At 39.3% G+C, this 27,895-nt stretch overlaps 2 protein-coding genes across 3 annotated transcripts; one reads left to right on the top strand and one right to left on the bottom strand.

Moving 5' to 3' along the window:
- Positions 1-309: 309 nt before the first annotated feature.
- Positions 310-13,337, top strand: LOC116288239 (glutamate receptor 2). 2 transcript variants are annotated; one of them, XM_031695007.2, is made up of 17 exons: positions 310-429; positions 2,012-2,133; positions 3,031-3,174; positions 4,161-4,409; positions 5,317-5,519; positions 5,917-5,964; positions 6,375-6,515; positions 6,644-6,790; positions 7,076-7,180; positions 7,791-7,913; positions 8,714-8,905; positions 9,089-9,443; positions 9,906-10,024; positions 10,577-10,817; positions 11,203-11,373; positions 11,677-11,845; positions 12,341-13,337. In XM_031695007.2, the coding sequence occupies exons 2-17, from the start codon at positions 2,025-2,027 to the stop codon at positions 12,402-12,404; spliced, it is 2,580 nt and encodes an 859-aa protein (XP_031550867.2). In that variant the 5' UTR covers positions 310-429; positions 2,012-2,024; the 3' UTR covers positions 12,405-13,337. The 2 variants fall into 2 exon arrangements, with proteins under 2 accessions (XP_031550867.2, XP_031550866.2); XM_031695006.2 differs by having other exon boundaries at positions 3,028-3,174.
- LOC116288240 (glutamate receptor 4) lies at positions 13,196-27,610 on the bottom strand. Its single transcript, XM_031695008.2, has 16 exons — positions 27,499-27,610; positions 26,925-27,053; positions 26,184-26,438; positions 25,326-25,534; positions 24,559-24,612; positions 24,234-24,380; positions 23,712-23,855; positions 23,280-23,384; positions 22,877-23,011; positions 22,262-22,453; positions 17,000-17,360; positions 16,400-16,611; positions 16,081-16,216; positions 15,358-15,528; positions 14,876-15,014; positions 13,196-13,993 (listed from the first exon to the last, which is right to left on the bottom strand). Exons 1-16 carry the CDS (start codon positions 27,608-27,610, stop codon positions 13,957-13,959), a joined length of 2,538 nt encoding a protein of 845 aa, XP_031550868.2. The 3' UTR covers positions 13,196-13,956.
- Positions 27,611-27,895: the final 285 nt, after the last annotated feature.

Raw genomic sequence — 27,895 nt, 5'->3', positions numbered from 1 at the left:
TTTCATTACTTGTACTCTTGTTTTCATTTACACTATATTATATATTACGATTTTTTTTTTTTTTTTTTTTTTTTTTTGACGAAAAATATTTATGGTTTATTTTAATGAGGTGCTAATGAAAGATATGCCAAAAAGACCGCTATAGTGATTAATAGTCCCCGTTAGAATCTAGAGAAAAATCTTAATTGGGTCTGCGCTTCTAATTACTTTGCGTTTTACCAATTCATTTTCGATTCGGTTCTGGAAACAATTAATAATTTAGTTTATTCAAATTGAAATAAATAAAACTTGTGGTGGTTACAGTTGCTATTTATACGTTGATTAAGCGCAAGGATTTTCCTTTGTATTCGAATATTTAGAGCGACTTTTGGTAACCCAGATCTAGAATGTAGTTCACGTTCTATTGAAGAAAATATACTGGCTTTAAAGGTAAATTTTAAAATTGTGATACGTTTTTAGAATGATATTGCTGTGCGAAAGAAGTAAAATCGTTTATTAGTTATTTTTAAACCTTTTTACCAAATTTTGTTCACCTGCATGCACATTTATTGAACTTTATATAATATTAATATTTTTTACTTGAACTATATCGGTGACTTGAGTTTTGCTCTGATACAGTAAACATTGCCTTAGAACGGATCAACTACAAAGCAAAATAGGCTACAAATCTTATAGAATACTCCAATTCTTCAATGCATAACATCGGCCAAAAATAAGATGTTCTAGCTGCGATTATGCAAAAAGGGGGGCTGAGAATGAATTACTTTTAAAATTAGTTTTTTTCACTAATTATGTAGTAAAAATAAAATAAAAAACAAAGGATTTCTTACCAATTATTAAGTAAAACCTATTTAAAAAGTGCCAAAACTCAAAAATACAATTTTCGCGGAAACGTTCTCAGAAATACTGGATTATCAAGTCGAGGAGATGAAATGAGAAAAACGTGTTTACGTAGGGGAAAAAATTATAATAAAGTTGTTTTTAATATTTTTTTCAAGTGAATATTTATGCATCCTTTTGTTCTAAGTACTGTGCAATGTAGTTTCCTCAAGGGACAAATACAATTTCGAGTCTCTCTGAATTAACGGCGTATCTTTACTACAGTTGAAGTTCATTCGTTTGTTTTGAGCACTCGAACTCTAATTCCGTTCTATTACCAATGATTGCAATAGTTATTTATGAACAGGCACAGGTTTTGAGTTGTTTTTGTATGTCATGAACTAAAAAGACCTGTAAACCCATGCTGATCTGTCCGTCAATATCACATATAATTCCCAGCTAAATTATCGTATAATGTATCAAAAATTTAGAATATCAAATGTACAGTTCAACTAACGAACTTTCCTATGTTGATGTGTTGAATAACAACGAGCGAATAAAAAGGCAAACACCTTGTAAAAACTTTTTCCAGTAACCATACTTTCGTCCGAGTAAAATGAATTATATCCCAAGTAAATACGAAAACAAAATATTTGGCGAGGATTATTAAAAAAATTATTCACCAAAGCACATAATAACCAAGAGAGTTCCTAAAGATTTTGGTGAAAACTGATTAACAGATGAAATTGGTACGAGTGAAAGCGATTCGCTGCGTGGGATTATTCCGTATTTGAAATAACGCTATTGTCTTGTTTAGTTGATGTGTTTTGTTCTTATTCGCTTTCTATTTGTCGTTTTGAAATTCTGATGAAAAAAATCATTATATTGTGCCTTTTATTTCATTGTTTGTTTGTTTGTTTGTTTGTTTGTTGTTGTTGTCGTTGATGATGATGATGTTGTTGATGTTGTTGTCATTTTCTTGTCTTGGCTTTTCTTCTTTGAAGTTTGAATTTGAAATTGGTCATTACAAACTGACTCAAAACTGTATCATCTATAGTATTCCTTTCCTTTCCTTTCCTTTCCTTTCCTTTCACAAATTCTCTAACTATTTTCTGATATATTCAAGGCTTGTTCAGTTCTCGACAAGCTATATAACACGATTATAATGTATTATGACTGATTTCTTTGTCAGATTGGGATGAACCATGGTTGAAGTAAGAAAACTGTTGTCCGCGGTGATCTTTACTTTACTGTGGTTCTTACTTTTAGCGAGGGATTCAAGTCAGCAAACTCCGAAACAAGACATTTACATTGGTAAGGAACTTGAAGCAACTGAGTGAACCTTATATATCTAAGAACTTGAAGCAACTGAGTGAACCTTATATATCTAAGAACTTGAAGCAACTGAGTGAACCTTTATTCTCATACTCATGAATAAGTAATGAGGAGAAAACAAAGCAAATCACTACTGTGACGGTGGTTTGGAAATGTGTTGTTAATTTGCATTAAATTTCGTAAACGTTTTCTTTGATTTTCTCCAGGAAATATTCATTAGTTTGAGAAGTAATTTCAAACACTTGAGAGAGTTCTTCCTCCGATTTCCAAACGGCTGCGCCTCGTTTTTTCAACTCGCTTTTCGGTGTTTGGAAATCGTAGGAAGAACTCTCTCGCGTGTTTGAAATATTACATATTGAAAGTATCAATTCTAAGCGGGACGCTGATGAAGTTAAGATTAAATGCCATCCCAACCGACATATTTACCAATTAATATTCCAACAAACAAACATACTAAAACAATATACCTTTTTAGCTTCGTATGCAGATTTGCCCATTTCAGATCACATGACATTCCCTTGAGAACTGTTCTTTTCTGACGAACATGTTAAAATATTTACACATGAAAGAATCAACTCCCAAGAGTGGCATCACATGGTCTGAATTGTACACAACAAACGACGAAGCTAAATAGGTCTATAATCAACGATAATATAAACACCAATCATTAGACTAACAGAGTGTTATGTATAATGGTTAAAGGATGTCGACACTAATGATCAAGATGATTTTATTGTCACTGCTGAAGTGAACAATCCAGAGCTTTGATTTTAGAGTAGCCCACACATCCTAATTTCATATGGCTGCCAAAATTTGCCTTGAGCTTTAGTAACAACTAAGCTAATAATTCGTAATGGATTTTCTTTATTTCAGAAGTACTTGCCAATGGTTACGTATCACGTGAGATCATGACGTCACTGCGGTATGCAGTCAATAAAACTGCATCTGGGAATTCCTCGGTAAACTTCCACATTCGTACGGTATCCATCACACTGGGGCAACCCGACCTGTTTGAGTATGGTAGGTATCACTGTATATAATTTCTGGTTTACTCTTGTAGTACAAACATAGAGCAGTTTTCGTACGACTGTGAAAAGTTCGCGGCACGAACGTAGTCGTGACAGGGCAAGAGATACGTCGGATCAATTAAATTGCGTGAGGAATTGCTCTCCATCCCGACAATCAAATGCCCGGAACAGGGCATGAACACGGCGTGGACACGTGGACACGGTCACCGTAAAGTACACGGCACTGCCAGACTGCAATCTCATTGCGCAAGAAAATAATCAGCCAATGAAATTTCTAGAAAATTTCATTACAAGTCATACGAAAATTGTTGTAAGTGGAATGCGTGTACGACTCAGATGTCAATGCATGCTCATCAACAGCAATCGACCAGGGCATAAACAAAGGTCGTAGTTGCTTTCAAGCTTGAGTTGCAAATGTGGATAAGTTCAATCCTCAAGAGAAGGAATACTTTTGCTTTGACCCCCAGACTGGGAATATACCTCATTTTTGCGGCGTAATATTTTCCCATACTAGACCACGTGTCATTCCCTAGAGTATAATTTCTTTGTTTAACGGTTGTAAACGAGCATCGAAGACGCATGAATATTGATACAACTCAAACAAAGAATCTTATTTTCAAGAAATGACCCGTCATCTGAAATGGGAAAACATTATGGGAAATTGTTACGCCCTAGGTAAAGAGGTAGGGTAGTGCAAAGGGTCTAGAATTATGATTAATTACAGCCATTTTCAATCACACGCGCCGCTCTAGCGATTTTTTCTGTCGCGACGAAGAAAGTTTTGGTGGACGTCAATCACAAGGCGTTTCCATAACATTGTCGGAAAACACAAGGGCACGTGCCTATAGAATGTCATGGAAACGCCTTGATTGACGTGCACCAAAAGCTTCTTCGTCGCGACAGAAACAATCGCTAGAGGGCGCGTGTGATTGAGAATGACTGCAATGTATGTTGGGACTTGCCTCTTTCTCTACCCAGCCTCATCTATCAAAAACAAAACGACAGTCTTCATCGAAGACAACCAAATTTCCCAGATATCGTGCATAGTAAGTTCTCTCACACGATCTCCGCTGGTCAGCCTAAATGGCAGACCACATGAGCTCTTGGAAGTTGATCAATGTCGCTACGTCATGTCCGTATCGGCCAACTCAGAAAGCCACAGTCTGGCGACCAGAGACTTGGTAAAGATGAATCCAAGCTGGACCAAGATTGTCATTCTATACGAGAGTAAGTACTATAAGCCTTCTGGTATTTCTGTGGCTGTAGGAGAATTATCCGATGTACTAGACATTCCAGGATTGAGCAAAAGACTGGGTCGAGTTGTATTTGCAGAGCATTGTGGGACTCAGGGGACATTAGTTTCAAGATGGCGTTTATTTGCAATAGACCTCTTTACCTTTGTATGCAAATTGCCCATTTCAGACCACGTGACATTTCCTTGAGAGTTTGACCCCCAGACTGGGAATATACCTCAACTTTGCGGCGTAATATTTTCCCATACTAGACCACGTTGTTATTTTATGATAAACGTGTTAAAGTTTTAACATAAATCAGATAGTCTGAAATGGGCACAACAAACGACGAGTGTAAAAGAGGTCTCCGCTTCGGCTCACCTATGTATGTGTTAAGTCAGGTAAACGTTTACTCATAATTTGTACCACTGCTCTAGTTAACAACCTTGCTAGCTTTCATCTGAAATCTGGCTTTTTATAGTTGCCTGCCTGATGGGGTGATGTTATACATTCCTACGTGGTTTCACTGCTTTGCACGATTTAGGTTGCGTAACATTATAATTAAAAATGACCCTACGCGGAGTCAAAAGAGAGTATGGAACCGACTTTTTCTAATCTGTCTATGGTTTTAGAGTGATTTTCCTTCGCCCTTGAATGAATAGTCAACGTAATACATAGTAATAGACGCTAATTCTATTGTTTTCTTTTGTTATCGCGCTGTTTGTGAGGCACAAAAGGTCCTTAGATTCTTTGTGACAGACACCTGTTTCGACTGCTGCGTTACGTCAAAAAGTAGAAAACGCGCGCATGCGTTGAATACAGTTACAAAGCTTGCGGGGATTTGGCAAAACACAATAGAAATAACAGGAGAACCACAACCCATATCATCTTTTCTAATTCAGTGGAAGAAGCAACACACGTAGCTCAGCTACAACTCGAACTGGCCAGCGAAATGTCCCGAATACATCTTGTTTTGATGGAGAACAGAGTCAATGAGACTGACTCTATTCTTTTGGAGAGAATCTGGAAAACCATAGTTAAAACAAAACCCCAGGCTATAATCCCATTGGTCAGCGATGCCTTCATCAAAAGTCTGTTGCAAATGGTAAGACGAGACTTTAAGGTCTGGCTTCCCCAAACCCTTGGGACTCTTGCTTCGCGCCACTAGCTGAAACATGATTTCATTGAAAAGTGCACACACAGTATAACCCCTAGCTTTGGTCAAAGTTCTTGTGAATTTGGCGGGAGATTTTGTGCCAACACGCGCGTGTGCCCCAAACTCTGTACTACTCTCGTTACGTCACTTTCCTGAATTAAATCTCACATAAAGACTTAGTAATCAAAAGTTAATGAGCACCAATCAACAGCTTTGAACTGAGCAACTGGGTTTGGAAATGTTGCTAACTGACTCTTTTACGTTTTTCTTGTGGTATATACTTAAGGACCTGCCCAAAAATGTGAACAGAAATCATTAATAGATTATATATTTTTTGATCGTGTAGCAAACATGTTCTCTGCAAAATCCAGTGACCTGGTTGATACAAGGAAAGGTAAGTATAATGGAGTACTGTAAGTGATAGGTAGCACGTGCTCGAATACCTTAGTTTGTTAAAGTTTTGCGTGAGAAAAAGGGCATTACAAAAGACTTCTTCTCATTAGTTTCCTTCATCAATTTCGTCGTCGTCTACCTCCTTTTCTCCTTCTCCTTTTCCTTCGTCTACGTGCTCTTCTTCTTCTTCTTCTTCTTCTTCTTCTTCTTCTTCTTCTTCTTCTTCTTCTTCTTCTACGTGCTCTTCTTCTACGTGCTCTTCTTCTACGTGCTCTTCTTCTTTGTCATCTTCTCCTTTTCCTTTTCTTTTATCATTAGCTAGCCACTCTTAAACCGTACAATACCAAAGAGTGATCTTCAAAGCCAAAAAAGAATGTGCAGACTTTTCATATTTCTTTTCTTTTCTTTTAGTTTCCTAGCAACCTGACATCAGTCGGGCAAAACATCGTGGTCGCTTTCCAGCTGCCAGTCACAAACGAAAGCGAAACACAAGAACTGAAAACAATCCTTAAAAACAATGGGGATTTGCCAACAATGACTTCATGGATGGAGGTAAGAAAGTCGCACATTTTTTTTGTTACCTCTGTAAGAGATTTATAACAAGATTTTAGGCTGCATTTTTATGTAGAGACATGTTAAGGGATATCTTAAGGGATACTTACTTCCTAATTCCATTTCAGGAGGGTCCGCTGCTTTCCCATGATGCACTACTGTTGGTTGCCAAGGCAGCTAATGACGCCATCCATGATAGCCGTTGGAATGCCAGCGCAAACGACAGTTCACCTTATCCTACAAATGGTGAATTGCTTCGGGAATACATCTTGAATGTTAGTACTGGGACACTAGATAGTTTATATTTTGAACCTGGCAGAGTGCAAACAATATCCATGAAATAGCACAAAAATCTAAATATATATTTTTTTGTTTTCAACTGTTTCTTTGGTGCCATTTTGCACTAATTAGCCCGGTTAGTACTATTTCAGAGATATATGATTTATCATCATACCCCAGCTAAGAAGGTTTTTATTAATATTTGTAACGAAAGATGGTTTTGCACAATTTGCATGGAAAAAAATCATCATGATGACAATCTACTGAAACTTTCTCTTAAGACAAGCGTTAAGGGTTTCACTGGCACCACCAAAATCAATTCCCATCTGGAACGAGAGGTCGAAGAACTTCAAATAATAAACTTGCAAAACAATATGCATGTTAAGGTGAGTGTCTGTCAACGGTCCTCTGGTCACGTGTCATGCCTTCTTCATACCATGTGAACTAAATATTATCTTCTCTTAACGGCTCTCCCAAATATTTGGTCACAATTATTCAGCTCTTGACCTCCTTTTATCCATCTTTTGATGTCAGTTCTACACCAGCTTTTCCACATGCCAACACTTACAATGTTGGTGAAAGATTTTCAACGTTCTTCGAATTACATACATGTTATGAAGAAACTTCTAATTGGAAAAGGGTTCCTCTCGAATTACCTCAACAAATCGCCCCTCCCTACCTTCCTCCAAGATACATACACGTTATGAAGAAACTTCTAATTGGAAAAGGGTTCCTCTCCTTTAACCTCAACAAATCGCCCCTCTCTACCAGTTCCTCAAAGATACACACACGCGTTATAAAGAGACTGCCAATTGGAAAAGGGTTCCTCTCCATTAACCTCAAATCGCCCCTCCCTACCTTCCTCGAAGATCCATACATATTATGAATAGAAGGAATACAGGCATCCTAGGGCCACTAGATGTGCCAATTGTACGAGTGACAGGTAATAGTATATCTCAACTTGGTACCTATGGCTAGTCAGTTTTTTCTTTTCAGATCGGTAATTGGTCCAAATCTGGTAACGCTGTTCTTCACAAACCAATGTCTATAAACGTAGTTGCAGAATACTGCAAGCAGCCGCCTCTAAGGGGGCACACTCTTCGGATTACAACTGTAGAGGTATGAAGTAAAATAATAGAAACGATTCCACAAGTCTTATCCCATACCAACACAGAAGTGCGATGGTAAAAAAAGATTTTGCAATCGGATCAATCCAATAGCATTTATATTTTGTGTCATTCCATCACCACAACCTCATCGTGATGTAGAGACAAGTTGCATAAACATGTCTCAGGTCAAAGTTCAAAGTTCAGTTTGACGGAGGGAGGAAAAACCGGATTCCCAGAGAAATCATCTCTTCGGAAAGTCGACAAAAAAACTGCTATTTACGTTCGAGCCATGAATTCCAACAGGAAGGAATAGGAGGTTGTTTTCCATGTCCACCCGGCTAATTCAAAAATCCAATCGGAATTTAGCTGATTACGTGTAGCAGAGGAAGAAAAACTGAAAAAATCCTCGAATCAAGGGAGACAAGTTCTCTCCTATGCTTTGAATTTTATCTCTACCGGAGTGGCTCCCTCACAAAGCACTTTGTTTAAGGTCCGATGGAATGGAGTGTGTGCAACCATGTGACTCAAAATCCCTTGAGAGATGAATAACAATGAAACATCCGCCATCTTGGTAGATCTAACAAGAGAAGCTAATGAGGAATGCTTTGTTATCGTCAACCAAGATGGCGGCAATGGTGTAACATGCTCTATTGGCCTTTGCTCAATCGAGCACAAGCCAATGAATTTGATTTCTGATGCCATCTATCGAAATCCTTTCATTGCATAGAGAGAAATCCTTCCATTGCATAGAGAGAAATCCTTTCATTGCATAGAGAGAAGTCCAATGTTGTTCCCGGTCCTCTATTCCAGGTCCACCCATACATCATACAGTACAAGAAAGAGGATGGCACTGTTGGCTTCAGAGGTTTTTGTATCGATATTCTCGATCAACTTGCACGTGACCTTGGGTTCAAATACGAAATAAATTTCTCACCTGACAAGGCATATGGTGCGTTGATCAACGGAGAATGGAATGGTATGATTCGGCAACTTATCGATAGAGTAAGTATACTCCTTACTTCAAAAAATCATGAACTAGCTTTGGGGAAAATTTCATGTGAGGAAAACCAACTTTCTTACAGAGTTCAAACATATTTTTGTTTTCGAAATACGAAATGCTTTTTTCCAAAGAGGCTTCGCTTTTTTAAAACACTGATTCTTATTGGCATTCTTTTCTTCATTCAGAAAGCAGACATGGCCGTGGCAGCTCTCACCGTAACAGAAAGTCGAGAAAAGGTGGTTGACTTCACGGTGGCTTACCAACACTACACTGACGAAATGCTTATGTCCAAACCTGCTGAAGAAGATAATCTCTTTATCTTCGTGGACCCTCTGTCTCACGCTATTTGGTTCTCCTTGGCTGGTACAGTCGTCGTAGTCGGGATAATTACATATCTCTTGAATTACTTCTGTCCTTATGGCTGGAAAGACAAGAACGGTCAAGGTGCAGCTGCAGAGTTCTCGCTGTTCAACAGTTTGTGGTTTTCCTTGGCGTGTATTTTACAGCAAGGGGCCGCTGACCGACCAAAAGCATTGTCAGGTAGTGAAGTCTGTAGAAAAAAGATTGAAAAATAACCTGAGTATCTGGCTCTTTTAGGGAGAGGGAGATGGGGAGAGGGGAAAATGAGAGCCAACTCCACAGTTCCCCCCCCCCCCCCCTCCTTTCTTCTTCGGGGGCCTGATACGCAGGTTAAATGAAAAACGAAAATGCAACTCACCTTGTACCTTATAATCTAGTATAATTGCATAATTGTTGGTTTTCTTCCTTTCTTTCTTCACTTGCCGAGGTTGGCAGATTATGAGATCAATTGTAGATGCCCATTCTCTCTCCCTCTCTCCCTCTCTCCCTCTCTCCCTCTCTCCCTCTCTCCCTCTCTCCCTCTCTCCCTCTCTCCCTCTCTCCCTCTCTCCCTCCATCCCACTGTGCCTCATGCTTCTTCCCATCAATATAATCAAGAGCACACGCAGTCTCTAAATAAATTAAATACGATTTTTTTTTCAGGGCGAATTTTCGCAGGATTCTACTGGTTTTGTATTCTTGTGTTCGTATCAACCTACACAGCAAACCTTGCTGCGTTTTTCACGGCAAAAAGTGCTGCAACCACGATCAACAACATCCAGGTAACAAAAGGTTTTCATGAAAAAATGACTAAAGACAATCGCATTAACGAGCTTATTAAGCCAACTCCCTGCTTCAAAAATTTCCATGAGCAAATGATGGTAGCTGAAAGAATGCGTTCGTACAAAAATATCAAAATTCAAATTCTGAAATATATAACGAGCACGAATGTATTATAAAAGCAACCATTATAATTTATAATCATATAATTTAATAATATATTAACTTACAAATAAAGCACCTTTTCCGTGCTCCGTTTAGTAAAACGGCGCGCAGGAAATGACGTAGGCACACTGCTTGAGTGTTTTAAATGATTCCAAAGTGCTACATGTATTACTAGAACAGAGCACGAAAAGAAGCCGTTTTATATATAGAAAGAAAAAAATCGGTTGTAGTTTTAAATGCTGTTTTTTCGCATTTCTTTGCAAAGTTTGCTGCACGCGAGGTTGGCGTCAGGTGACCGTGCTCCGTTCACTAATACAGCACAGTTTACTACCAATCAGAGCGCGCGCACTATCTCAACTATATAATAATATCGAGTAATTATATTGCAGGATGTCATTAATTCTGATTATGACATTGGAGTGACGTTTTCATCGGCACTCTACTCATACTTCATGACAACGGACTATGAAAGCTACCAGCAGTTGTGGAATCGAATGAAAAATAGAAACACCTTCCCCAACACTAGCATAAATGGGATAGAATGGGCTAGAACGAAAAAATACATCCATATTGCTGATGGGCCAATACTGCGATATGCTGCCACCCAACCACCTTGCACTCTTAGGACAGGTAGGCATGCAGTAACCTTACTTACTACAGATTAATGCTATTCATATCAATGATGATCCCATACTAAGATGTTCTGCCACCCAACCACCTTGCAATCTTAGGGCAGGTAGGCATTCAGTAACCTTACTTACTACAGTGTATCCCATTCATATCAATGGTGATCCCATAATAAGATGTTCTGCCACCCAACCACCTTGCAATCTTAGGACAGGTAGGCATTCAATAACCTTACTTGCTACAGATTGATGCTATCCATATCACTGATCATTCCATATTTTCCGATTTTTTTTTCGATTTTTTAAGAGTTTTCGCTCACAATATATAAATGGTTTTTTCTTCTTCTTCTGTTTAACGATGAGATAATTGATTTTATATTCTTTTAAAGCTCCTGGCCTAAGCACTCCGAAAGGCCTCGCATTCGCTTTACATCCTGGCAGCATCTACACGAAGAATATGACCCTAAGCATGCTGCGCATGCGCGAGAAAGGCATCCTCGACGAGAAGCAAAACTTTTGGTGGGTTACAAATGCAGCATGTCCTAAAGAGGATACGAACTGTAAGTAAATACACCTATTTCCTAAAGCGATAGGCAGTTAGTTATTCCGAGAATGAAAGTGTTTCGTCGACTACAAACAACATTGAATCAGTCTCAACGCTAAGGTCCATGTTCTTGACGAGAATAAAAAGCAGAAACGCAAGTCATTTCAGCTATTCTTGGATCTCGGAATGACCTATCTCCTATCGCTTTTCGCCTATTGCCTATCGCTTTGGGATGACTTTTTAAAACTAGGTGTATACTTATCTAGCCAGAACGCAAAAAATCAAGCCCATAACTAAAACATATTACCCTTTTTTCCAGCGTTGGAGAGTAAGAAGGTTCACCTAAAGAACATGGTTGGTGTTTACATCGTGCTTGGTGGAGGAACAGTTATTGCCTTTGTTGTACTGATTGTAGAGATACTATGGAAACGAAAAGCTGAGGAGAAATTTGAAAAGCTTCGCAAAGTCTCTCTCAAAAAAACGATGAAGTAAGTGGTGCAAAAAAGAGTTAGATGCATGTCATCATCCAACATGGTGGTCATGTCTTTTGTTATATCATCCAACATGGTGACCATGTCTTTTGTTATATCATCCAACATGGTGGTCATGTCTTTTGTTATATCATCCAACATGGTGGTCATGTCTTTTGTTATATCATCCAACATGGTGGTCATGTCTTTTGTCATATCATCCAACATAGTGGCCATATCTTTTGTTATAACATCCAACATGGTGGCCATGTCTTTTGTCATATCATCCAACATGGTGATCATGTCTTTTGTTATATCATCCAACATGGTGGTCATTATTTTTTTGTTTTATCATCCAACATGGTGGCCATGTCTTTTGTTATATCATCCAACATGGTGACCATGTCTTTTGTTATATTATCCAACATGGTGGCCATATCTTTTGTTATGTCATCCAACATGGTGACCATGTCTTTTGCTATATCATTTTTTTCTGATTGCTTTTGGTTTCAGGACGCCAGTCATGCCCTTTAATGATAAGGATTCTAAGACATTACCAAGAGGAAACGGAATCTAGAGTAACAGATGGAATGCTTTTCCAAGCGCAGGATAAGCAATCTTTAACACATTTTTCGTTTGCACGTCATAGCCGCTATGTTGGAAAAATGTGACAAAAACATTTTTATATTTCTTTCATTTTCTCCAAAATGGCGGCCAATTCTTTTATATTTACGTTCATGTCTTTTTTTATTTTTCAATTTTTGGGGGGATGATTGTATACCATTGTGGACTTATGTATTATTCACTATATTTCGTACTTTAATCTACGTATAGGCTTTTGTATAATATAACCTAGTTGACGATCATCGTTTTTTGACAACCATTCAAATCTCAATTTGACTTGTTTTCTTTAACGCCTCTTATTACGATGTAATAGTATGGCGAACGCTTTGCATTGTTGTCTATCATCTGAATGAATATATAAGTTTTCTTCTTCACACTTATATAATTAGAGATGAGATGACAAAAATTAAATGTTAGAGTCAATTTTCATTTAAAATTTCAAAGCAGGAATCTCTCAAGTCGCAAGCCCATTGCCAAAATATTTCGCACATTTACAGTACGCGTCCGATGCACTTGTGTTCAACTTACAGCAATGGAGTGGAGTCAGCGTTTGTCAATCATGTGCCAACCAGAGATCATGATTGGCTGGTAAACCAAACCAGACTCTTAAAGAAACTTTGTGAAAATAGTTGGCATATAATGGAAGGGGCACCTCCGCTTTCTGATTATCGTTACGATGGTTTTGTTAGTAAACACAAAGTATTATATAGAAATCAGTTGCACTTGATTTAATAGTAAACCGGCTTTGTAATTTAGTTGGAGAACGTTGCTCCCATTCTTCCCTTTTATTTGTAATTCCCATATTTTGTAGTTCACACAGAATTTAACGCATGCATTCTTTCGTTTTGTCAGAGTCACAATAAACAATAAACAACATAATATTCAACTCCCGTTATTCTGTCGTCGTCCAGTTGTCCCAGTTGAAAAGACGTGGCTATGGGTTATTTTACAATAACGCACAAATTTCTCGCGCGCTGATTGGATATTTTTTTATCATCAATAAGAGGACAGACAGATAAAGTAGTGTACGGCTACGCCTCTTTGATCCACACTACTTTGAAAATGTGATGACGTAATTTATCGTCAATAAGAGGACAGAAACATAAAAAACTGATGTCTATTTGTTAAACAGACCATTTTCTAGTTCCAAATTACCTCTGTGTTACTCGATTGCAGACTCGTTTACTTAGGGTAAGCCTCGTATCAGTGTCTAAATATTCGTAAATAGCAACAGTAAAGTAAGGAATGCACAACTTCAATAATACAAACACTTTGAATTTTCACGGACCTTCACTGGAATACATGAATATCCTACACAAAATTGAGTCTAACCCTGAGCAACAGGGAGAGCTCAAAACTGTAGTATTTGTTTTAATGTCTTGAGACTATGTAGCTCAAACCATTCTGTAGAGAGTAGTGTATAAAGAATGTCTTCCTCACGTGATATTGTGTAATGTTACCATTGGTTGGATAAATAGATGACGTCAAAAAATTAGTGCTAGTTTTCATTCTTTATCATCAGCTGGCTGAACAGATTCTGTCCTAGAAAAATAATCATTATTCTATTTTAAGAAACAAAAAAGAAAAATGATTTGGAGCACTATATCTGGGCATAAGTTATAATATATAATATTGGTCAAAAAACCTATTTCCATTGGACCACTATGAGGTTTCTTAAATCTTATCATGTGACTCAATGCAATGGCAGATCATCCTCATCCCTTTGAAGTGAATCCTGTGTGAATCCGGGGACATTATTTAAGTTCACAATACCACGTTTGCATGATGCTGTCATTCGACTCCCACTACCAAGATGCAAGATGCAAGATGCAAGATGCAAGATGCAAGATGCAAGATGCAAGATGCAAGATGCAAGATGCAAGATGCAAGATGCAAGATGCAAGATACAAGATGCAAGATGCAAGATGCGAATTTTCTTTCTTATTTAAATTTGTATTCCCTCATGAGAATAGTAAGACAATTGGTGCTAATTAACTGAACAAGAGAAAGTGTGAAATTAGCCCCAATTTGAACTGACTGGTACGATTATAAATACTCTATCATTTCTTCTGATAAATTTTATATCCCAAAGAGCAACTAGTTAATTTATTTATCGCACATGATTTCCATCCTTAGTGCTCAAAGATGACTGCACCTTCTAATCAAAATCCTTAAAGCCACCTCTGCAACGGACCAATAAGCTTCTTTAGATTTTATCAGATGACTCGATGCACCCGAGTGAGATTCATCGGCTTTTATAAATTTATTCACGAATGAATGGGGCAATGCACTATATAGAATGACTTGAACAATATTCACCTGATTTTTGGTCCAACTATAACAAGTTTGTTTGATTCCACATTTCGATAAAAAAAATTCAAAATTTATAGAGAAGAGGCACAGTCAACTTAGTATAATATATACCTTAATGAATAGATCGATGCTTTCTTCTTGTGCCATAATATCTCCATTGCAAGGACCACAAACGACACGAACACCCCCACACCAAGAAGAGCAAACACGCCTAGCATCTTGTCCAAAGTAATTTGGTGTTGTTTAAAAACTGGGTAGAAAACAGAAAGGAAACGCCATCAAAGATCCTTTTTTGATATGCTTTGAGCTTAACGTTTTCCAACTAAGATGGAAGTGAACTCCCTAGATGAGCTCGAATGAGAGCTCTTGGAGTAAACTTAAAGAATTTATATGTTTAAATTAAAAAAAAAAAAAAAGATGTACGTGTTGCAAATAGTACTATTTCAGCGATATATGGTTGGCACTCTAGATAGTACCCAAGAAATGGCATATGCTCTGAAAAGGAGGACAAAACAAACGTAGCCCATATTTTCCCATTCCATTTTTGATATTTCTACCATCCCCAAGTTTCCAAGATAAATAATTGTACCTACTCGTTTGTGTTTGAGTAACACAATCATGTTTGAACAGCCACCATTTTCGTTTTAATTTCGACATGTGTCCATTGTCCCGTAGGTAAAGAATAGAGAGTGTTATGTTATCAAGTCTGGGGTCACCTGACTTTAAAGCAAACCCCATGCCCTCAGGGGTTGTAAGACCTGGAACTGAGAAGAAGAAAAGCTTATTCAGAATATCTTAAAAGCTCATTTGCAAAGATTTGGAATTCTTGATCGATAGCTACAGTAAAAGTGTTGTTGATACATTACTCTAAAAATAGCACGTAGAAGGAAAACCCCTCTACATACTAGGGGAGGGGGAGAGAGTACGGTAAACGTCAATCAATTTTGGGAGCATTATGGGTGTATCAAAAATATTGATTTTTACTGTAGCTATTGTTTTTCTGGATGAAAAAGACTGTCGTCCAAAGATGTGCTGACAACTGGTACTACATTCAAAAAATGCCTGTTTGGTTTCTATTTGCACTGTTTTTGCAGAAAGATTATGTATGTCGTGGGTGTCGAGTGTACTTAGGGTATCACAGGGTGTCTACAACTCACCTTCCATTAGCAGTCAATAAGCCAATCGTACATGTGTTTTGGGGGAGGATGGGGAAGCCAGATGATTTGTCGAGGCGATTGGAGAAGGACCCCTCGTGTATTCAGCGGATTCTAGAGTGCATGTGTTTTGGTGGAGAGTGACCCCCTCATCAGTCTTACCTAGTCTTAGATCGCATGGATTTTTTCCGGCAGTGTATTCCGAAATAGTTCCTCCAGATATGTAAATAGCATTATTCTGTCGGACAAGCTTGACAGCATCCGCAGTAGAAGAACTAATAACCAAGCGTTCCCAAACCTTATGTAATTCAAATAAAGCCGAGGTTAATCGCTTTGCATGAAAGCTTATTTAGGCGCGCCTGCCTGCCTGCCTGCCTGCCTGCCTGCCTGCCTGCCTGCCTGCCTGCCTGCCTGCCTGCCTGCCTGCCTGCCTAGTTTTCCTTCAAATATCGAAAAGAGAAACGAGAATCACAGGTCTTACCTTCTTGTACAATGGAAAGTCTGTATCCCGAAAGAACGAGTACACATTTGAGCCATTAAGAAAAGTAAATTTACGCCCTGAGTCGATTGCTCCTTCCAGACTATTGATAGAATGAAGGCTTTGATCGACAGTAAAGGTGGCAGCCAAATAAGCAGTGTAAGTTGCAACCCAGACTAAAACGTAAAACCAAAAACTGCCGGCCAGGATTCGAGCTGAAACAAGAAAAAAGTGCACAGCTATTTCGAAAAGAAAATTTAAGGGGCGAACGGCGAAATGGAAAGCGGTGATTGGCAGTTGCCCGATCGGGCCGAAAGGAACTATGGTCTCACTATCACGGACATTCACTATTATGAATAATGAAATAACAACCTTGTCAACTCTCCAACTAAGGTTTACCCTGAATGGCGCAGCGTTTAGGTATTTTTAAAAGAAATGAATATGAAGAAAACTCTATTACCCCACTGAGAACAAGTTTCGGTTATTTCGTTTCACTGCGTGTAGAAATGTGGAAATGCACCGACAAGGTATTCAAATATTCACTGGTTTTCGCAAGTTTTCGATGAATTTTAATTCTTTGGAGATTATACTAGACTAATGTACCTGACGTAGGTTTTGGTTGATAATCGGCGCCTTGTTGTAACATACAAGCTACAGAAAACCACATACAATTTGATAGGCAAAACTCCGGAGCCGTGCCAGATCCTCCCTCCTTTTTCATTCCATAGGGACTACAATAGTTCACGGAGTATAGAACAGTAGCCACCAAAAGCAAAACCAATAACACTGCAGTCCAATTTTCAATCGTAAAGGGAGAGAGAAAATGCATCAAGTCTAGTCCTTCTTTTGACGTGTCTTTTTTTATCAACAGATCTTCAGTGTAATATTCGTAAGATGCTGTGAAGTCCACTACTTTTTCGCGTGCTTCAGTAATTGTTAACGCAGTGACAGCTATATCAGCATTCTGGAATAAGAAGGAGAAACAATGCAATGAAGTAATTGTTACAATATTAGCTTACGCAGTTGTAATTAGATACTTAGAGAAGTGATTGTTTGATTAAATACGCATAACTATTTCCCCACCAACACGAACACGTCTTGAAACATGGTGTCAGAAATAAATTGGAAATAACGCTTCCAAAGTAGCTGAAAAAAACCGTCAAGTTCCTACTGCCGAGGCATTGAAGAAGTAATATGTCAAGTAAGGAGGAAGCTTCGACCAGCAGCGGTCCACGAGGACCAATATTCACGTCGCATTTTCCGGTACCAACGCCGATGAATACCAAAGGAGATCAAGTAAACAATTGGGACTTCTTTAAACAACAGTGGGAGGACTACGAAGTCGCAACCGGACTGTACCAGCAAGACCCAAAGATACGACTAGCAACGTTTCGCTCTGTAATGGGGAAGGAATGTCTGCAAATATTCCTTAATCTCAAGTTAAGTGACGAAGAAAAGAACGACGTAAACACATGCTTAAACGCGCTAGAAGCCTACTTCAAACCAAAGCGCAACGTGGTGTACGAACGATATCTGTTCAACAGCTGTACTCAAGGCCCAGAAGAAACCGTAGATGGCTACGTAAATCGCCTTAGAAAATGCGCTTCATCATGTCAGTTTGGTCCGTTAACGGAAGAGCTTATCAGGGATCGACTCGTTCTTGGTATACGAGAACACGCAACAAAACTACGTCTTTTAAAAGAGGACAGTCTAGATCTCAACAAAGCCCTCAACATTTGCCGCTCAAGTGAATTAGCTAGCAGTCAGTTAAAAGCCATGAGTCTAGTGGATAAGACAAATAACGAAGAAATCAATGAAATACGAGAACGGAAGCCTAAATCTCCAAGCAAGCCAAGTGACAAGTACAACAACAGACGTTCCCACAGAACGCCAAGCGAGGACAGTAAACGAACTACAAGTCAACGAACGAGCATTTACAAGTGCTACCGCTGTGGTGGTTCTCAGAAACACAAGTTAGAAGACTGCCCCGCCTATGGCCGTGAATGCAAAACGTGCAAGAAACAAAACCATTTCGCGTCTGTGTGTAAATCGAGGTCAAGCAATGTCAAAGCGATGACAGCTGAATCAGGAGAATCAGAAGAAGGAGAATACTCATCCGACGAATTCACGTTGAAGATTGAAGAAGTTGGTTCGGTGAAAACGAAGGGCAAGCAGCTTTTTGCAAAGCTTGAGTTTATGAACACCAATTCCAGTTATAAAACGGATTTGGACTGCCAACTAGACACAGGAGCGACCTGTAACGTAATCAGCCACAAGGATGTAGCAATCATCAACCAAGACGGTAATCCGACGCTCAAGCAAAGCAATGTCAAACTACGATTGTTTGATGGATCAATCATGGAAACATTAGGTGAAGTGACACTTAAGGTCAACGAAAAACATTGCTTCAAATTTCAGGTTGTCAACGGAAACCACAAACCAATTTTATCAGCCGAGACATGCCAACAATTAGATCTAATCAAGTTAAACATCGATCATCAAGTCCACGCGGTTCAAGAAACCGGAACTCTGCCCCTAACTAAAGAAAGTATCTTAAAAGATTTTCGAGACGTCTTCGAAGGATTGGGAAACATTGGTAACGCTACAATCGCAGTTGACCCAGATGTCACGCCAGTTCAACACGCGCCTAGAAGAATCGCAGTTACGCTTCGCCAGGAAGTCAAAACAAAGTTAGCTGAACTCGAGAAAAAGAAAATCATTGTCAAAGAGACAGAACCCACCGAATGGATCAGCAGCATGGTCGTTGTAGCCAAACCTGGAAAGATACGAATCTGTTTGGATCCCAAAGATCTAAACAAAGCGATCAAACGACCCAAATACCAAATGCCTACGATGGATGAGATGCTACCCAGACTCGGCAAGGCCAAAGTCTTCACAACGTTAGACGCAAAGGATGGGTTCTACCAAATCGGTTTGGACGAAGCTAGCAGTAAGCTTACAACCTTTTGGACCCCATTTGGCCGTTACAGATATCTACGCATGCCCTTTGGCGTCAGCTCAGCCCCAGAGGAATTCGAAAGCACCCTACACGAGCGACTGGGAGACCTAGAAGGCGTGGAAGTGCTCCGCGACGATATGTTAGTGGTCGGTTACGGTGACACATTAGCAGAAGCCAACAAAAACCATGACGAAAATCTGCTACGTCTGCTCAAGAGAGCAAGACAGATCAACTTAAAGCTGAACAGCAAGAAGCTCATCATGCGGAGAAAAGAAGTGAAGTTCATGGGACACATCTTGTCATCCACCGGACTCAAGCCAGATCCAGATAAGGTCAAAGCAGTGACCGAAATGCCAAAGCCTACCAACAAGCAAGAGACACTCAGCCTACTAGGCTTTGTAAATTATCTCTCCAAGTTTCTCCCTCGACTATCAGAAGTCGCACTGCCTCTTCGTGAACTAACCACAAAGAATGCAAGATTTGTGTGGTCACGCCAGCACGACAAAGCCTTCTCAGAAGTTAAACAACTCGTGATTGCGCATCCAGTACTCAAGTACTATGACATGAGCGAAGAAGTCACTATCCAATGTGATGCTAGTGAGAAAGGCCTCGGAGCAACCTTGCTTCAAAACGGCCAACCAGTAGCGTTTGCATCCCGAACTCTCACACCAGTTGAGCAACGCTACGCACAAATCGAAAAAGAATGTCTTGCAATCGTCTTCGCTTGTGCAAAGTTCAGCCAGTACATCACACGGAGAGAGCTGATAACAGTAGAATCAGACCACAAACCTTTGCAAGTGATCTTCAAGAAATCGTTGTTAGCAGCACCCAGCAGGTTACAGAGGATGATATTACGCCTACAGCGATACAACCTGAACGTAACTTACAAGCCAGGACAACAAATGTACGTGGCAGATCACCTCTCACGAGCCTTCCTCGCAGACCAAGGAGAACCTGGAGACGAGTTCCAAGTGTTTGCGCTAGAACTAGAAGAAATCAACCCCCTCGACAATGTAAAGGTCACAAGTGAAAGGTTAGCGCAACTACAAAAAGCCACAGAGCAAGACCCTACAATGCAGTCACTTAAGAATACTATACTAATAGGATGGCCTGACGTACGTGACAAAGTACCAGTAGCTATCAGAGACTACTGGCATTTCCGAGAGGAACTGACACTCCACAACGGCATCTTATTCAAGAATCAACGCATCATCATACCTCGAGCCCTCAGATCTGAAGTAGTCGCGAGGTTACACTCAAGTCATCAAGGAATCGAGGCGTGTGCAAGGAAAGCACGAGATCGCGTTTACTGGCCAGCAATGAACCACGACATCGAAAATGCAGTAAAGGCTTGTCATGTGTGCTCAGAATATCAACCAAGTAACCCCAGCATGCCAATGCAGTCGCACGAAATACCCGACAGACCTTGGAGCAGACTAGGCACAGATCTTTTCACGCTGCAGAACAGAGACTATATAGTCTTGGTAGATTACTACTCAGACTACATAGAAATAAGTCCTCTGAAAGATACAACCTCAGCATCCATTACCAAGTTTCTGAAGGAACAGTTCAGTCGACATGGGATACCCGATGTGCTGGTATCCGACAACGGGCCTCAATACGTCAGCAATGAGTTTGCTGAATTCGCAAGAGACTGGGAGTTCAAACATGTCACCTCATCGCCATACCACCCAAAGTCAAATGGAAAGGCGGAATCAGCAGTGAAAGTAGCCAAGAGCCTGCTCAAGAAAGCCATGCACGACCGTAAAGATCCGTGGTTAGCCTTGCTAGATTATCGAAATACCCCCACTCAAGGAATGCAGAGCAGCCCAGTACAGCGCTTGATGTCTAGGAGAACAAAGACACTAGTCCCCATAGCAACTAACCTTCTGTATCCCAAAGTAGCGGAAGGTGTGACAACCAAAATCCACCTTAAGCGCCAGAAAGCCAAAAGTCACTACGACAGACATGTAAAGGTCCTACCAGACCTAGAAATAGGCCAAGAGGTAAGAGTAGCGCCAAACCAGAGAGGCAAGCCCTGGGAAGTAGGGAACTGTAAAGAGAAACTCTCAGACAGGTCATATCTAGTTGAGTCGAACGGAGAGTTACTTCGCCGAAACAGACAGCTTTTAAAGCCCGTCGACGAAGCACCGAAAGAACCAGCTAGTGACACACAAGCATCACCAGAGGCAGACAGTGCAAGGACACCTCAAGTTCTACCTGCGTCAGAACCCGCGGTCAATCCACCTGTACTGCGAAGAAGTCAGAGAGTGGTTAAGAAACCTGATCGGTTTACTTGACTACCGAACATTTATAGGACATTGATTTTGTTACAGTTGAACTTTAATATCCATATAATCATTTCGTAGTTTAGTCAGCCATTTTGTTTGGTCATTTATTTTTTAAATCTTTAAAATCTTTCTATATCATCCCAGCCATGTATTTCAAACATTATAAAAGGGGAGATGTTACAATATTAGCTTACGCAGTTGTAATTAGATACTTAGAGAAGTGATTGTTTGATTAAATACGCATAACTATTTCCCCACCAACACGAACACGTCTTGAAACAGTAATAGTCTCCAAAAAAGTCCAAAAAGGTTTGCACTCGATCCACCTACAGATTATTTTTTGTGAACCTTATTGTTCAATGGCAATGGCAGTGGCAATGGCAATGGCAATGGCAATGGTGATGATGACGTTATATGATTATGGTGGCGATGGTGATGGTAATGGAAGTGATGGTTATGGTTATGGTGACGTAGGTGGGGAATAAACATAAGAACATGCCATCAAAATTCGATTGATGTTATCAAGCCTATGACAAAACGTGTTTTAAGAATTTGAAAACCTTTAAAAACATCGACATTGATTCTTGTATAAAGAAAATGATTACTCCAACGTACCCCGTCTAGCAATTCTTTGATGGCACCATTCCATCTCCCATTCTCTTCAGCTCCATACATACCATCAGGGGATTCGTAGATCTCGTATATGAACTTATGTTGTTTAGCAATCTCTTTTAAAAGGTCAATGGCGTAACCTTCATACACAAAGCTGCCATCTGACTTATTTGTTTTCATCACGAATGGTGTTTCCTGGTACGGTTAAAACAACATTAAGGCAGGTTACAGTAAATTTGGATTTCGCAAGGCTCCATGCCTGGATCTTAAATAGAATTTCTTTTAGCTTTTCGTAATACCGGTTTTGCATGATCACGAGCCGGCGGACATGTTAGATGGCAGAAATATTAAACACCTTTACTCTTGGGAATTAAATTCTTTTTGATGTAAAACGATTGTACCATTTAACAAAATGATGGTGCAAACACCTCTATAGACGTGGCGCCCATGACAGGAGGCACAAAAATCTTTTTCCCTTGGATATTGAATTCTTTCTCACGGAAAACAGATTAGACCAGATTCAATTCTTACTGCTTCCTGTCATGTCTGCCATCATGCATGAATAATCAAGTAACCCTGACTGATATCATCGAAGCCGCAGATGAGGCAAACACCTACCAATACAGTGACAACCTTTAGCTTCGATCCTTCTAGTCTCCCATGATTTGTCTTATTCTCTTCACTATTTTGCTCTAAGTTATCTGTCAAGTGCAGCCTTCTTGACAGAGGCTGAGTCCCATCGTAAGAACCAGTCTAAAAAAACAAAGAGTTCGTTGAGAAGGATTTAGTATCGAGTTGACTGTTTGCTTGCCTCAGCGACAAGAGGCAGCACAACTGCAGCCTCTAAAAGCCAGTCAATGTTGATATTGGTTGATATAATTCAACAAAGAAATTAAATTTATCCAAAATGGTGACCAGAAAACTATAATTAATAGGAGATGCAAACAGGGCAAGCGCCCTTTCTACATTCCTGGAAAAGGCACCACTTAGAAAAATTTTATGAGAATTTTTCAAAGATTACCTTCACAAATAAATTATTGCGAAGTTTTAACACGTCAAATTGGACGTCTTTTCTTCTTCCCTTTTCGTCAAACGCAATCGATCCTGTCATTCCTTGAGTACTGACCTACGACAAAGGAGATATAAATGGGCAGTATTCTCGTAAAGGAAATAATATAAATAAGAAATACAATAAGAATAATAAAGGAAATGGGCAAAGGATTTTTTTTCTATCTTGTTGTAGTATGACTTAAATGTCCCTGTGGGATAAAATTATTGTCAAATGACTAAAGTTACTCCAGTTTGGGTTAGTGAGCTTTTATATTCGCCAAATGAAACTGCCGAAACTTTAGCGACTTGAATTCGAAACTCTTCCGAAAACTGCAAATCAGTGAACCCTGCTTCGCTCTATCATATTACCAAATGCAACTGGGCATATCACGGCTATGTTTACCTTACTAATGTACTTATGTAGTATTGATCCTCTTTTCTTGACGGTCCTGCTGGAGTTTCCCCGACTCCAAAAACCCTCCGCTATTTGTTTCCTGATGGCGTCCGTGGCAGCAAGAACAGCGTCAAACGCTAAGGCCGCATCTTCCTAAATATGAGCACACAAAACGTTTTTACTGAACTTTTTACTGAAAAAAAATCTCTCAGAATATATATATATATATATATATAAATCTCGGCATATGCATTCCTATTATCCATCAGATACCCTTTTCTCTATCTTCTTTATTTTCTACCTGTTATTCTTTCCCCTTGCAGCACGTCGGAATGCAGCTCAATTTGGAGGCCATAACGATAGGTTTCCAATTCTCTTGAGATTGAAATTCTTTTGTTTTGTCCTCCAATTTGAGCTGCTTTGATTTCAGACACAAGGGGGGTCCTCTAACTTGAGCTGAATTAACGTTACATGCAAGGGGTCTATTCTCTTTTCACTCTATCAAGTCGCAGATCTTTATGTTTTCCATACCTCGTAGTCTCCCAGTGAAGGATCTTTGCTACCTGCTAGATTATTTGCAATATTAGCAACAAGGTCCCTCGCTGCTGCGTCGTCATTCAAGGACTGTCGAAATCCAATAACAATATGAGAGTTTATTGCTGACAATTTCATGGGAACCTAGAAAAAATAATTATATAGGAGACATTAGTACTGAGACAGGAAACTCGGCAAAAAAATCTGAGCTCCTGAGATGGGAGTTCATGTCATAATGTGGCCCTTAGTTATAGTAAAGAAGCTAACAAAGTAACATTATGAAGGGAAGTACACGTCTAACGTAAGTCTGAATAAAACGTACCGTCCCACTGATGATCCATATTGTATTGCTTTGGTTGATGTGACACGGTAACACCTAGATAAAACATATTTGAAGTAAATGATGGGACAAATTTGTGATAAGAAGAAAAGAAAATGAAAGATGTAAACGATGAAAATATTTACATCAAAATACCAAATTAATTCTAGAGTTAATTTCTGACGAGAACTATTCCTGGGAGGGAATTATCTTGCCACATCCACCTATCTAAGTTAAAGTACTTATTAGAAAGTAAGGTTCACGATCCACCTATCTGAGTTAAAGTACTTATTAGAAAGTAAAGTTTACGATTTCTTCGTTGCTAACTAGGATTGCTCTTTATTATTAATTTCCTCATCGTTACTTTCGTTTTACAATTCATATTCTTAATTAGAAGGAATCAGAATGAGAGATTATATTATTTCTAGCAATACTCTCAGGGATCTCGTCTTGGAATATGCTGGCTCACTATTCGACACCGTATGGAAAATGGATGCTCCTTATCTGGGAATATGTTGGCTGACAGATCCAGTATGGGAGATAGATGCTCCTAGTAATGAACTCCTGATCTGGTAATATGCTGGCTCACAGAACAAGTATGGCAGATGAATTCTTCTAGTAATGAGCTTCGGATCTGGGAATATGGCAGCTCACAGACCAAGTATAGAGATCGATGAATATCTGTGATAGATGCTGGCAAACAGACCAGTCTAAAAAGGAAGGTAGACACTCCTAAGAATGTTTTTCTCTTAATATACAACCAGCTGTACCTTTTCTAGGATCTTTTTGATCATCTCGATACCAACGAACAGAATGTGAACTTGACTTGACAGTATTTGAATTTGTTTAACGATTCGGTAAATGTTGTCATCATTGGATTTCGGATCTTCATTTGTGTGCTGCGCGCTTATGAAGTGTAGCTGACACTTCCTTGCCAAGCTCAGTGAGCTGAAGAAAGCCACTTCATGGAATCTATCAGCTACAAAATAATAAGAAAATTAAATGTGTTAAAACTCACAGCATGGCTGACATCCTGTTTTTAAGGCTGTGCATAAAATATGGGTGTGACGTCAAGTGCGAACGAAGATTAGGTGAAACGCATGCTGCAAACCTCGAACAAATAATATCCAATTTAATGATATTTCTCTTATATTCTACATCTGATCTGAAGCTTCACCTATGGAGAGGTACATTTTTCATTACTACGCAAATTGAGTTGTTAAAAGGGCTTGGTTCATTTGAGCTGTCAGCGCCAATGGCCTGTTATTTAAAAGTTCCACAAGCTCAAGACTTTGCCCAGAACTGAGCATGATCACGGTAAAAATCTAATAGTCCCTTTCACAGTTGCATGCGTCATCTTGAAAGGTCTTTGCATCGAACTGGCGAGACGAACGGTGCACTTGCAATGATAGAGACCTCTTACAATTATTCACACGTCTCTATCATTCTAAGCTCACCATTCTTCTCGCTTCGATGCAAAGGCACGGCTACCTTGTAAGATGGCGCAGGGAACTGTCAAGGGGACTTTAATAATTTATTTTCGTTTTTATGGAAAAGGGACCCCTGACCTCCTATTCTATGAAAATCAACAAAAAATCTGTCTTTGAAATCTCAAGGGTAATGCTCACTATCATAAATAAGGGTCATCGTGTTCCATCCAAACATGTCCAGTATTGACATCACAGCCTCCGAATAGTCCTTGTACCCAGCATTCAATGCAAAGGAGGGCTGACAGAACTGAAGACTTGTTGATATTTCGCGGTTTACTCTGTCATGGATTCTAATTAGTGGAATATTAGCAACAGCACTTGCAGAACAGCTTAGCTTGCTAGTTCCCATGCCTTCGATAATCACGGCCACATCATGGTCGAGGAGAGACTGAACTATAAACAAATTCGATGCAGTTGGTTAGGGGTTTGACATCCAATGAGGACAATGGATCAAGTTTGCATTGTATTGACCCATTTGCGGTTCAACAAAGGTGTGGATAAAATAGTAATGCAATGTATATCTCGTGAAACACCACGAAATATCCCGACTTGGTGCACATCCTATTCATTGTCCAGCGTTGTAGCCAGAAATTTCCAAAGGGGAGGGGAAAGCCAAATTCAAAAATCTGCCATTTTGTTTGAGCCCCCGAAACGATGAACCAAAAAGAAAGAACGAAAAAAAGAAAGAACCGACTGCCATTAACTTTTACGTTTTATATTTGCAAAAATTGAGGGGCAAAAATATTTATTTTCGAAAGCCGCCATTTTGTTGCCACGGAGGGAATGGCCCCCTTGGCAAACCCGCCCTGACTACCCCTCTGTTGTCATTATTTTCTGTTAGTCTTGCGTAGGCTGCCATTCATGTCACCCCTTACTCACCATACTCATACAGATCCTTAGCGGTCATATTATTCTTATTTCTCGACTCAAACGTAAAATTAGATTCATTATACATCTGTAGAGCACGTTGAGCAGCTAGAAACTCAATGTCACTCTCTGTATTCACTTCTGGAAAAACAAATAAAAAACAGAATTACTGGTTAATGAATTTTTATTTAATGGTGACACGTGACAGTCAAAGTTAAGCATTTTAATGTTATTACAATAACTTGTGGCGCCGTCATGTTGCTATTCTTGGCGTGCAACCACGTGACTCAAAATCCCTTGAGATATAAATAACGATGAAACAGCTGCCATGTTGGTTGATCTAACAAGAGAAGCTAATGAGGGATGCTTTGTTATCGTCAACCAACATTGCGGATATGACGAGAATAAAAAAATCTGACCCATCAATACATTTTGAGAAACGTAGCGAGATTGGGAGACATTGACTGACAAATAATGATATTTTGCAAAAAGCAGCGATAAAAATAATCGTCGTAGCATTTTTATCAATAAAATGTTTGATGTTTCTTATCGATTTTCTTATCGAAGATGTTCAGTTTGGGGATACCTATCTCAACAGGAACACATGATCCTCCTTGAATGATATAGCAAAGCAGAAGCACCATGAACCATAAGGAAGAGTGAAGGGTCTCACTGTCCTTTGTATTCAACATATCCATTTTTATCCCTAAAAAGGAAGAAGAAAATACATCAAAAATCAAATTCAACATAAGTACAACGATAAAACCTAAAGAGAACCGCATAAAAATAAACAAACAAGTGAACAAACAAGCAATCGTACAGGGAAAAACAACTCAGCAATCCTTATGCACCTCTACAGCAACAAAATAATAAAACCATAAACCAAAATACATCCATAAAAACAACAGGAAGCATCTTATCGCCCCAAAACTGTTTTAACAAAATTAAAAAAGAGAACTAACAAATATATCGCGAGAAGAAAG

Source organism: Actinia tenebrosa, unplaced genomic scaffold (assembly GCF_029948245.1).
Source record: "Actinia tenebrosa isolate PJP-AT-01 unplaced genomic scaffold, QUT_ActTen_1.0 PGA_scaffold13__45_contigs__length_12533684, whole genome shotgun sequence".
NCBI classification, from domain to species: Eukaryota; Metazoa; Cnidaria; class Anthozoa; order Actiniaria; family Actiniidae; genus Actinia; species Actinia tenebrosa.
This window is presented reverse-complemented; position numbering and strand designations above follow the sequence as displayed.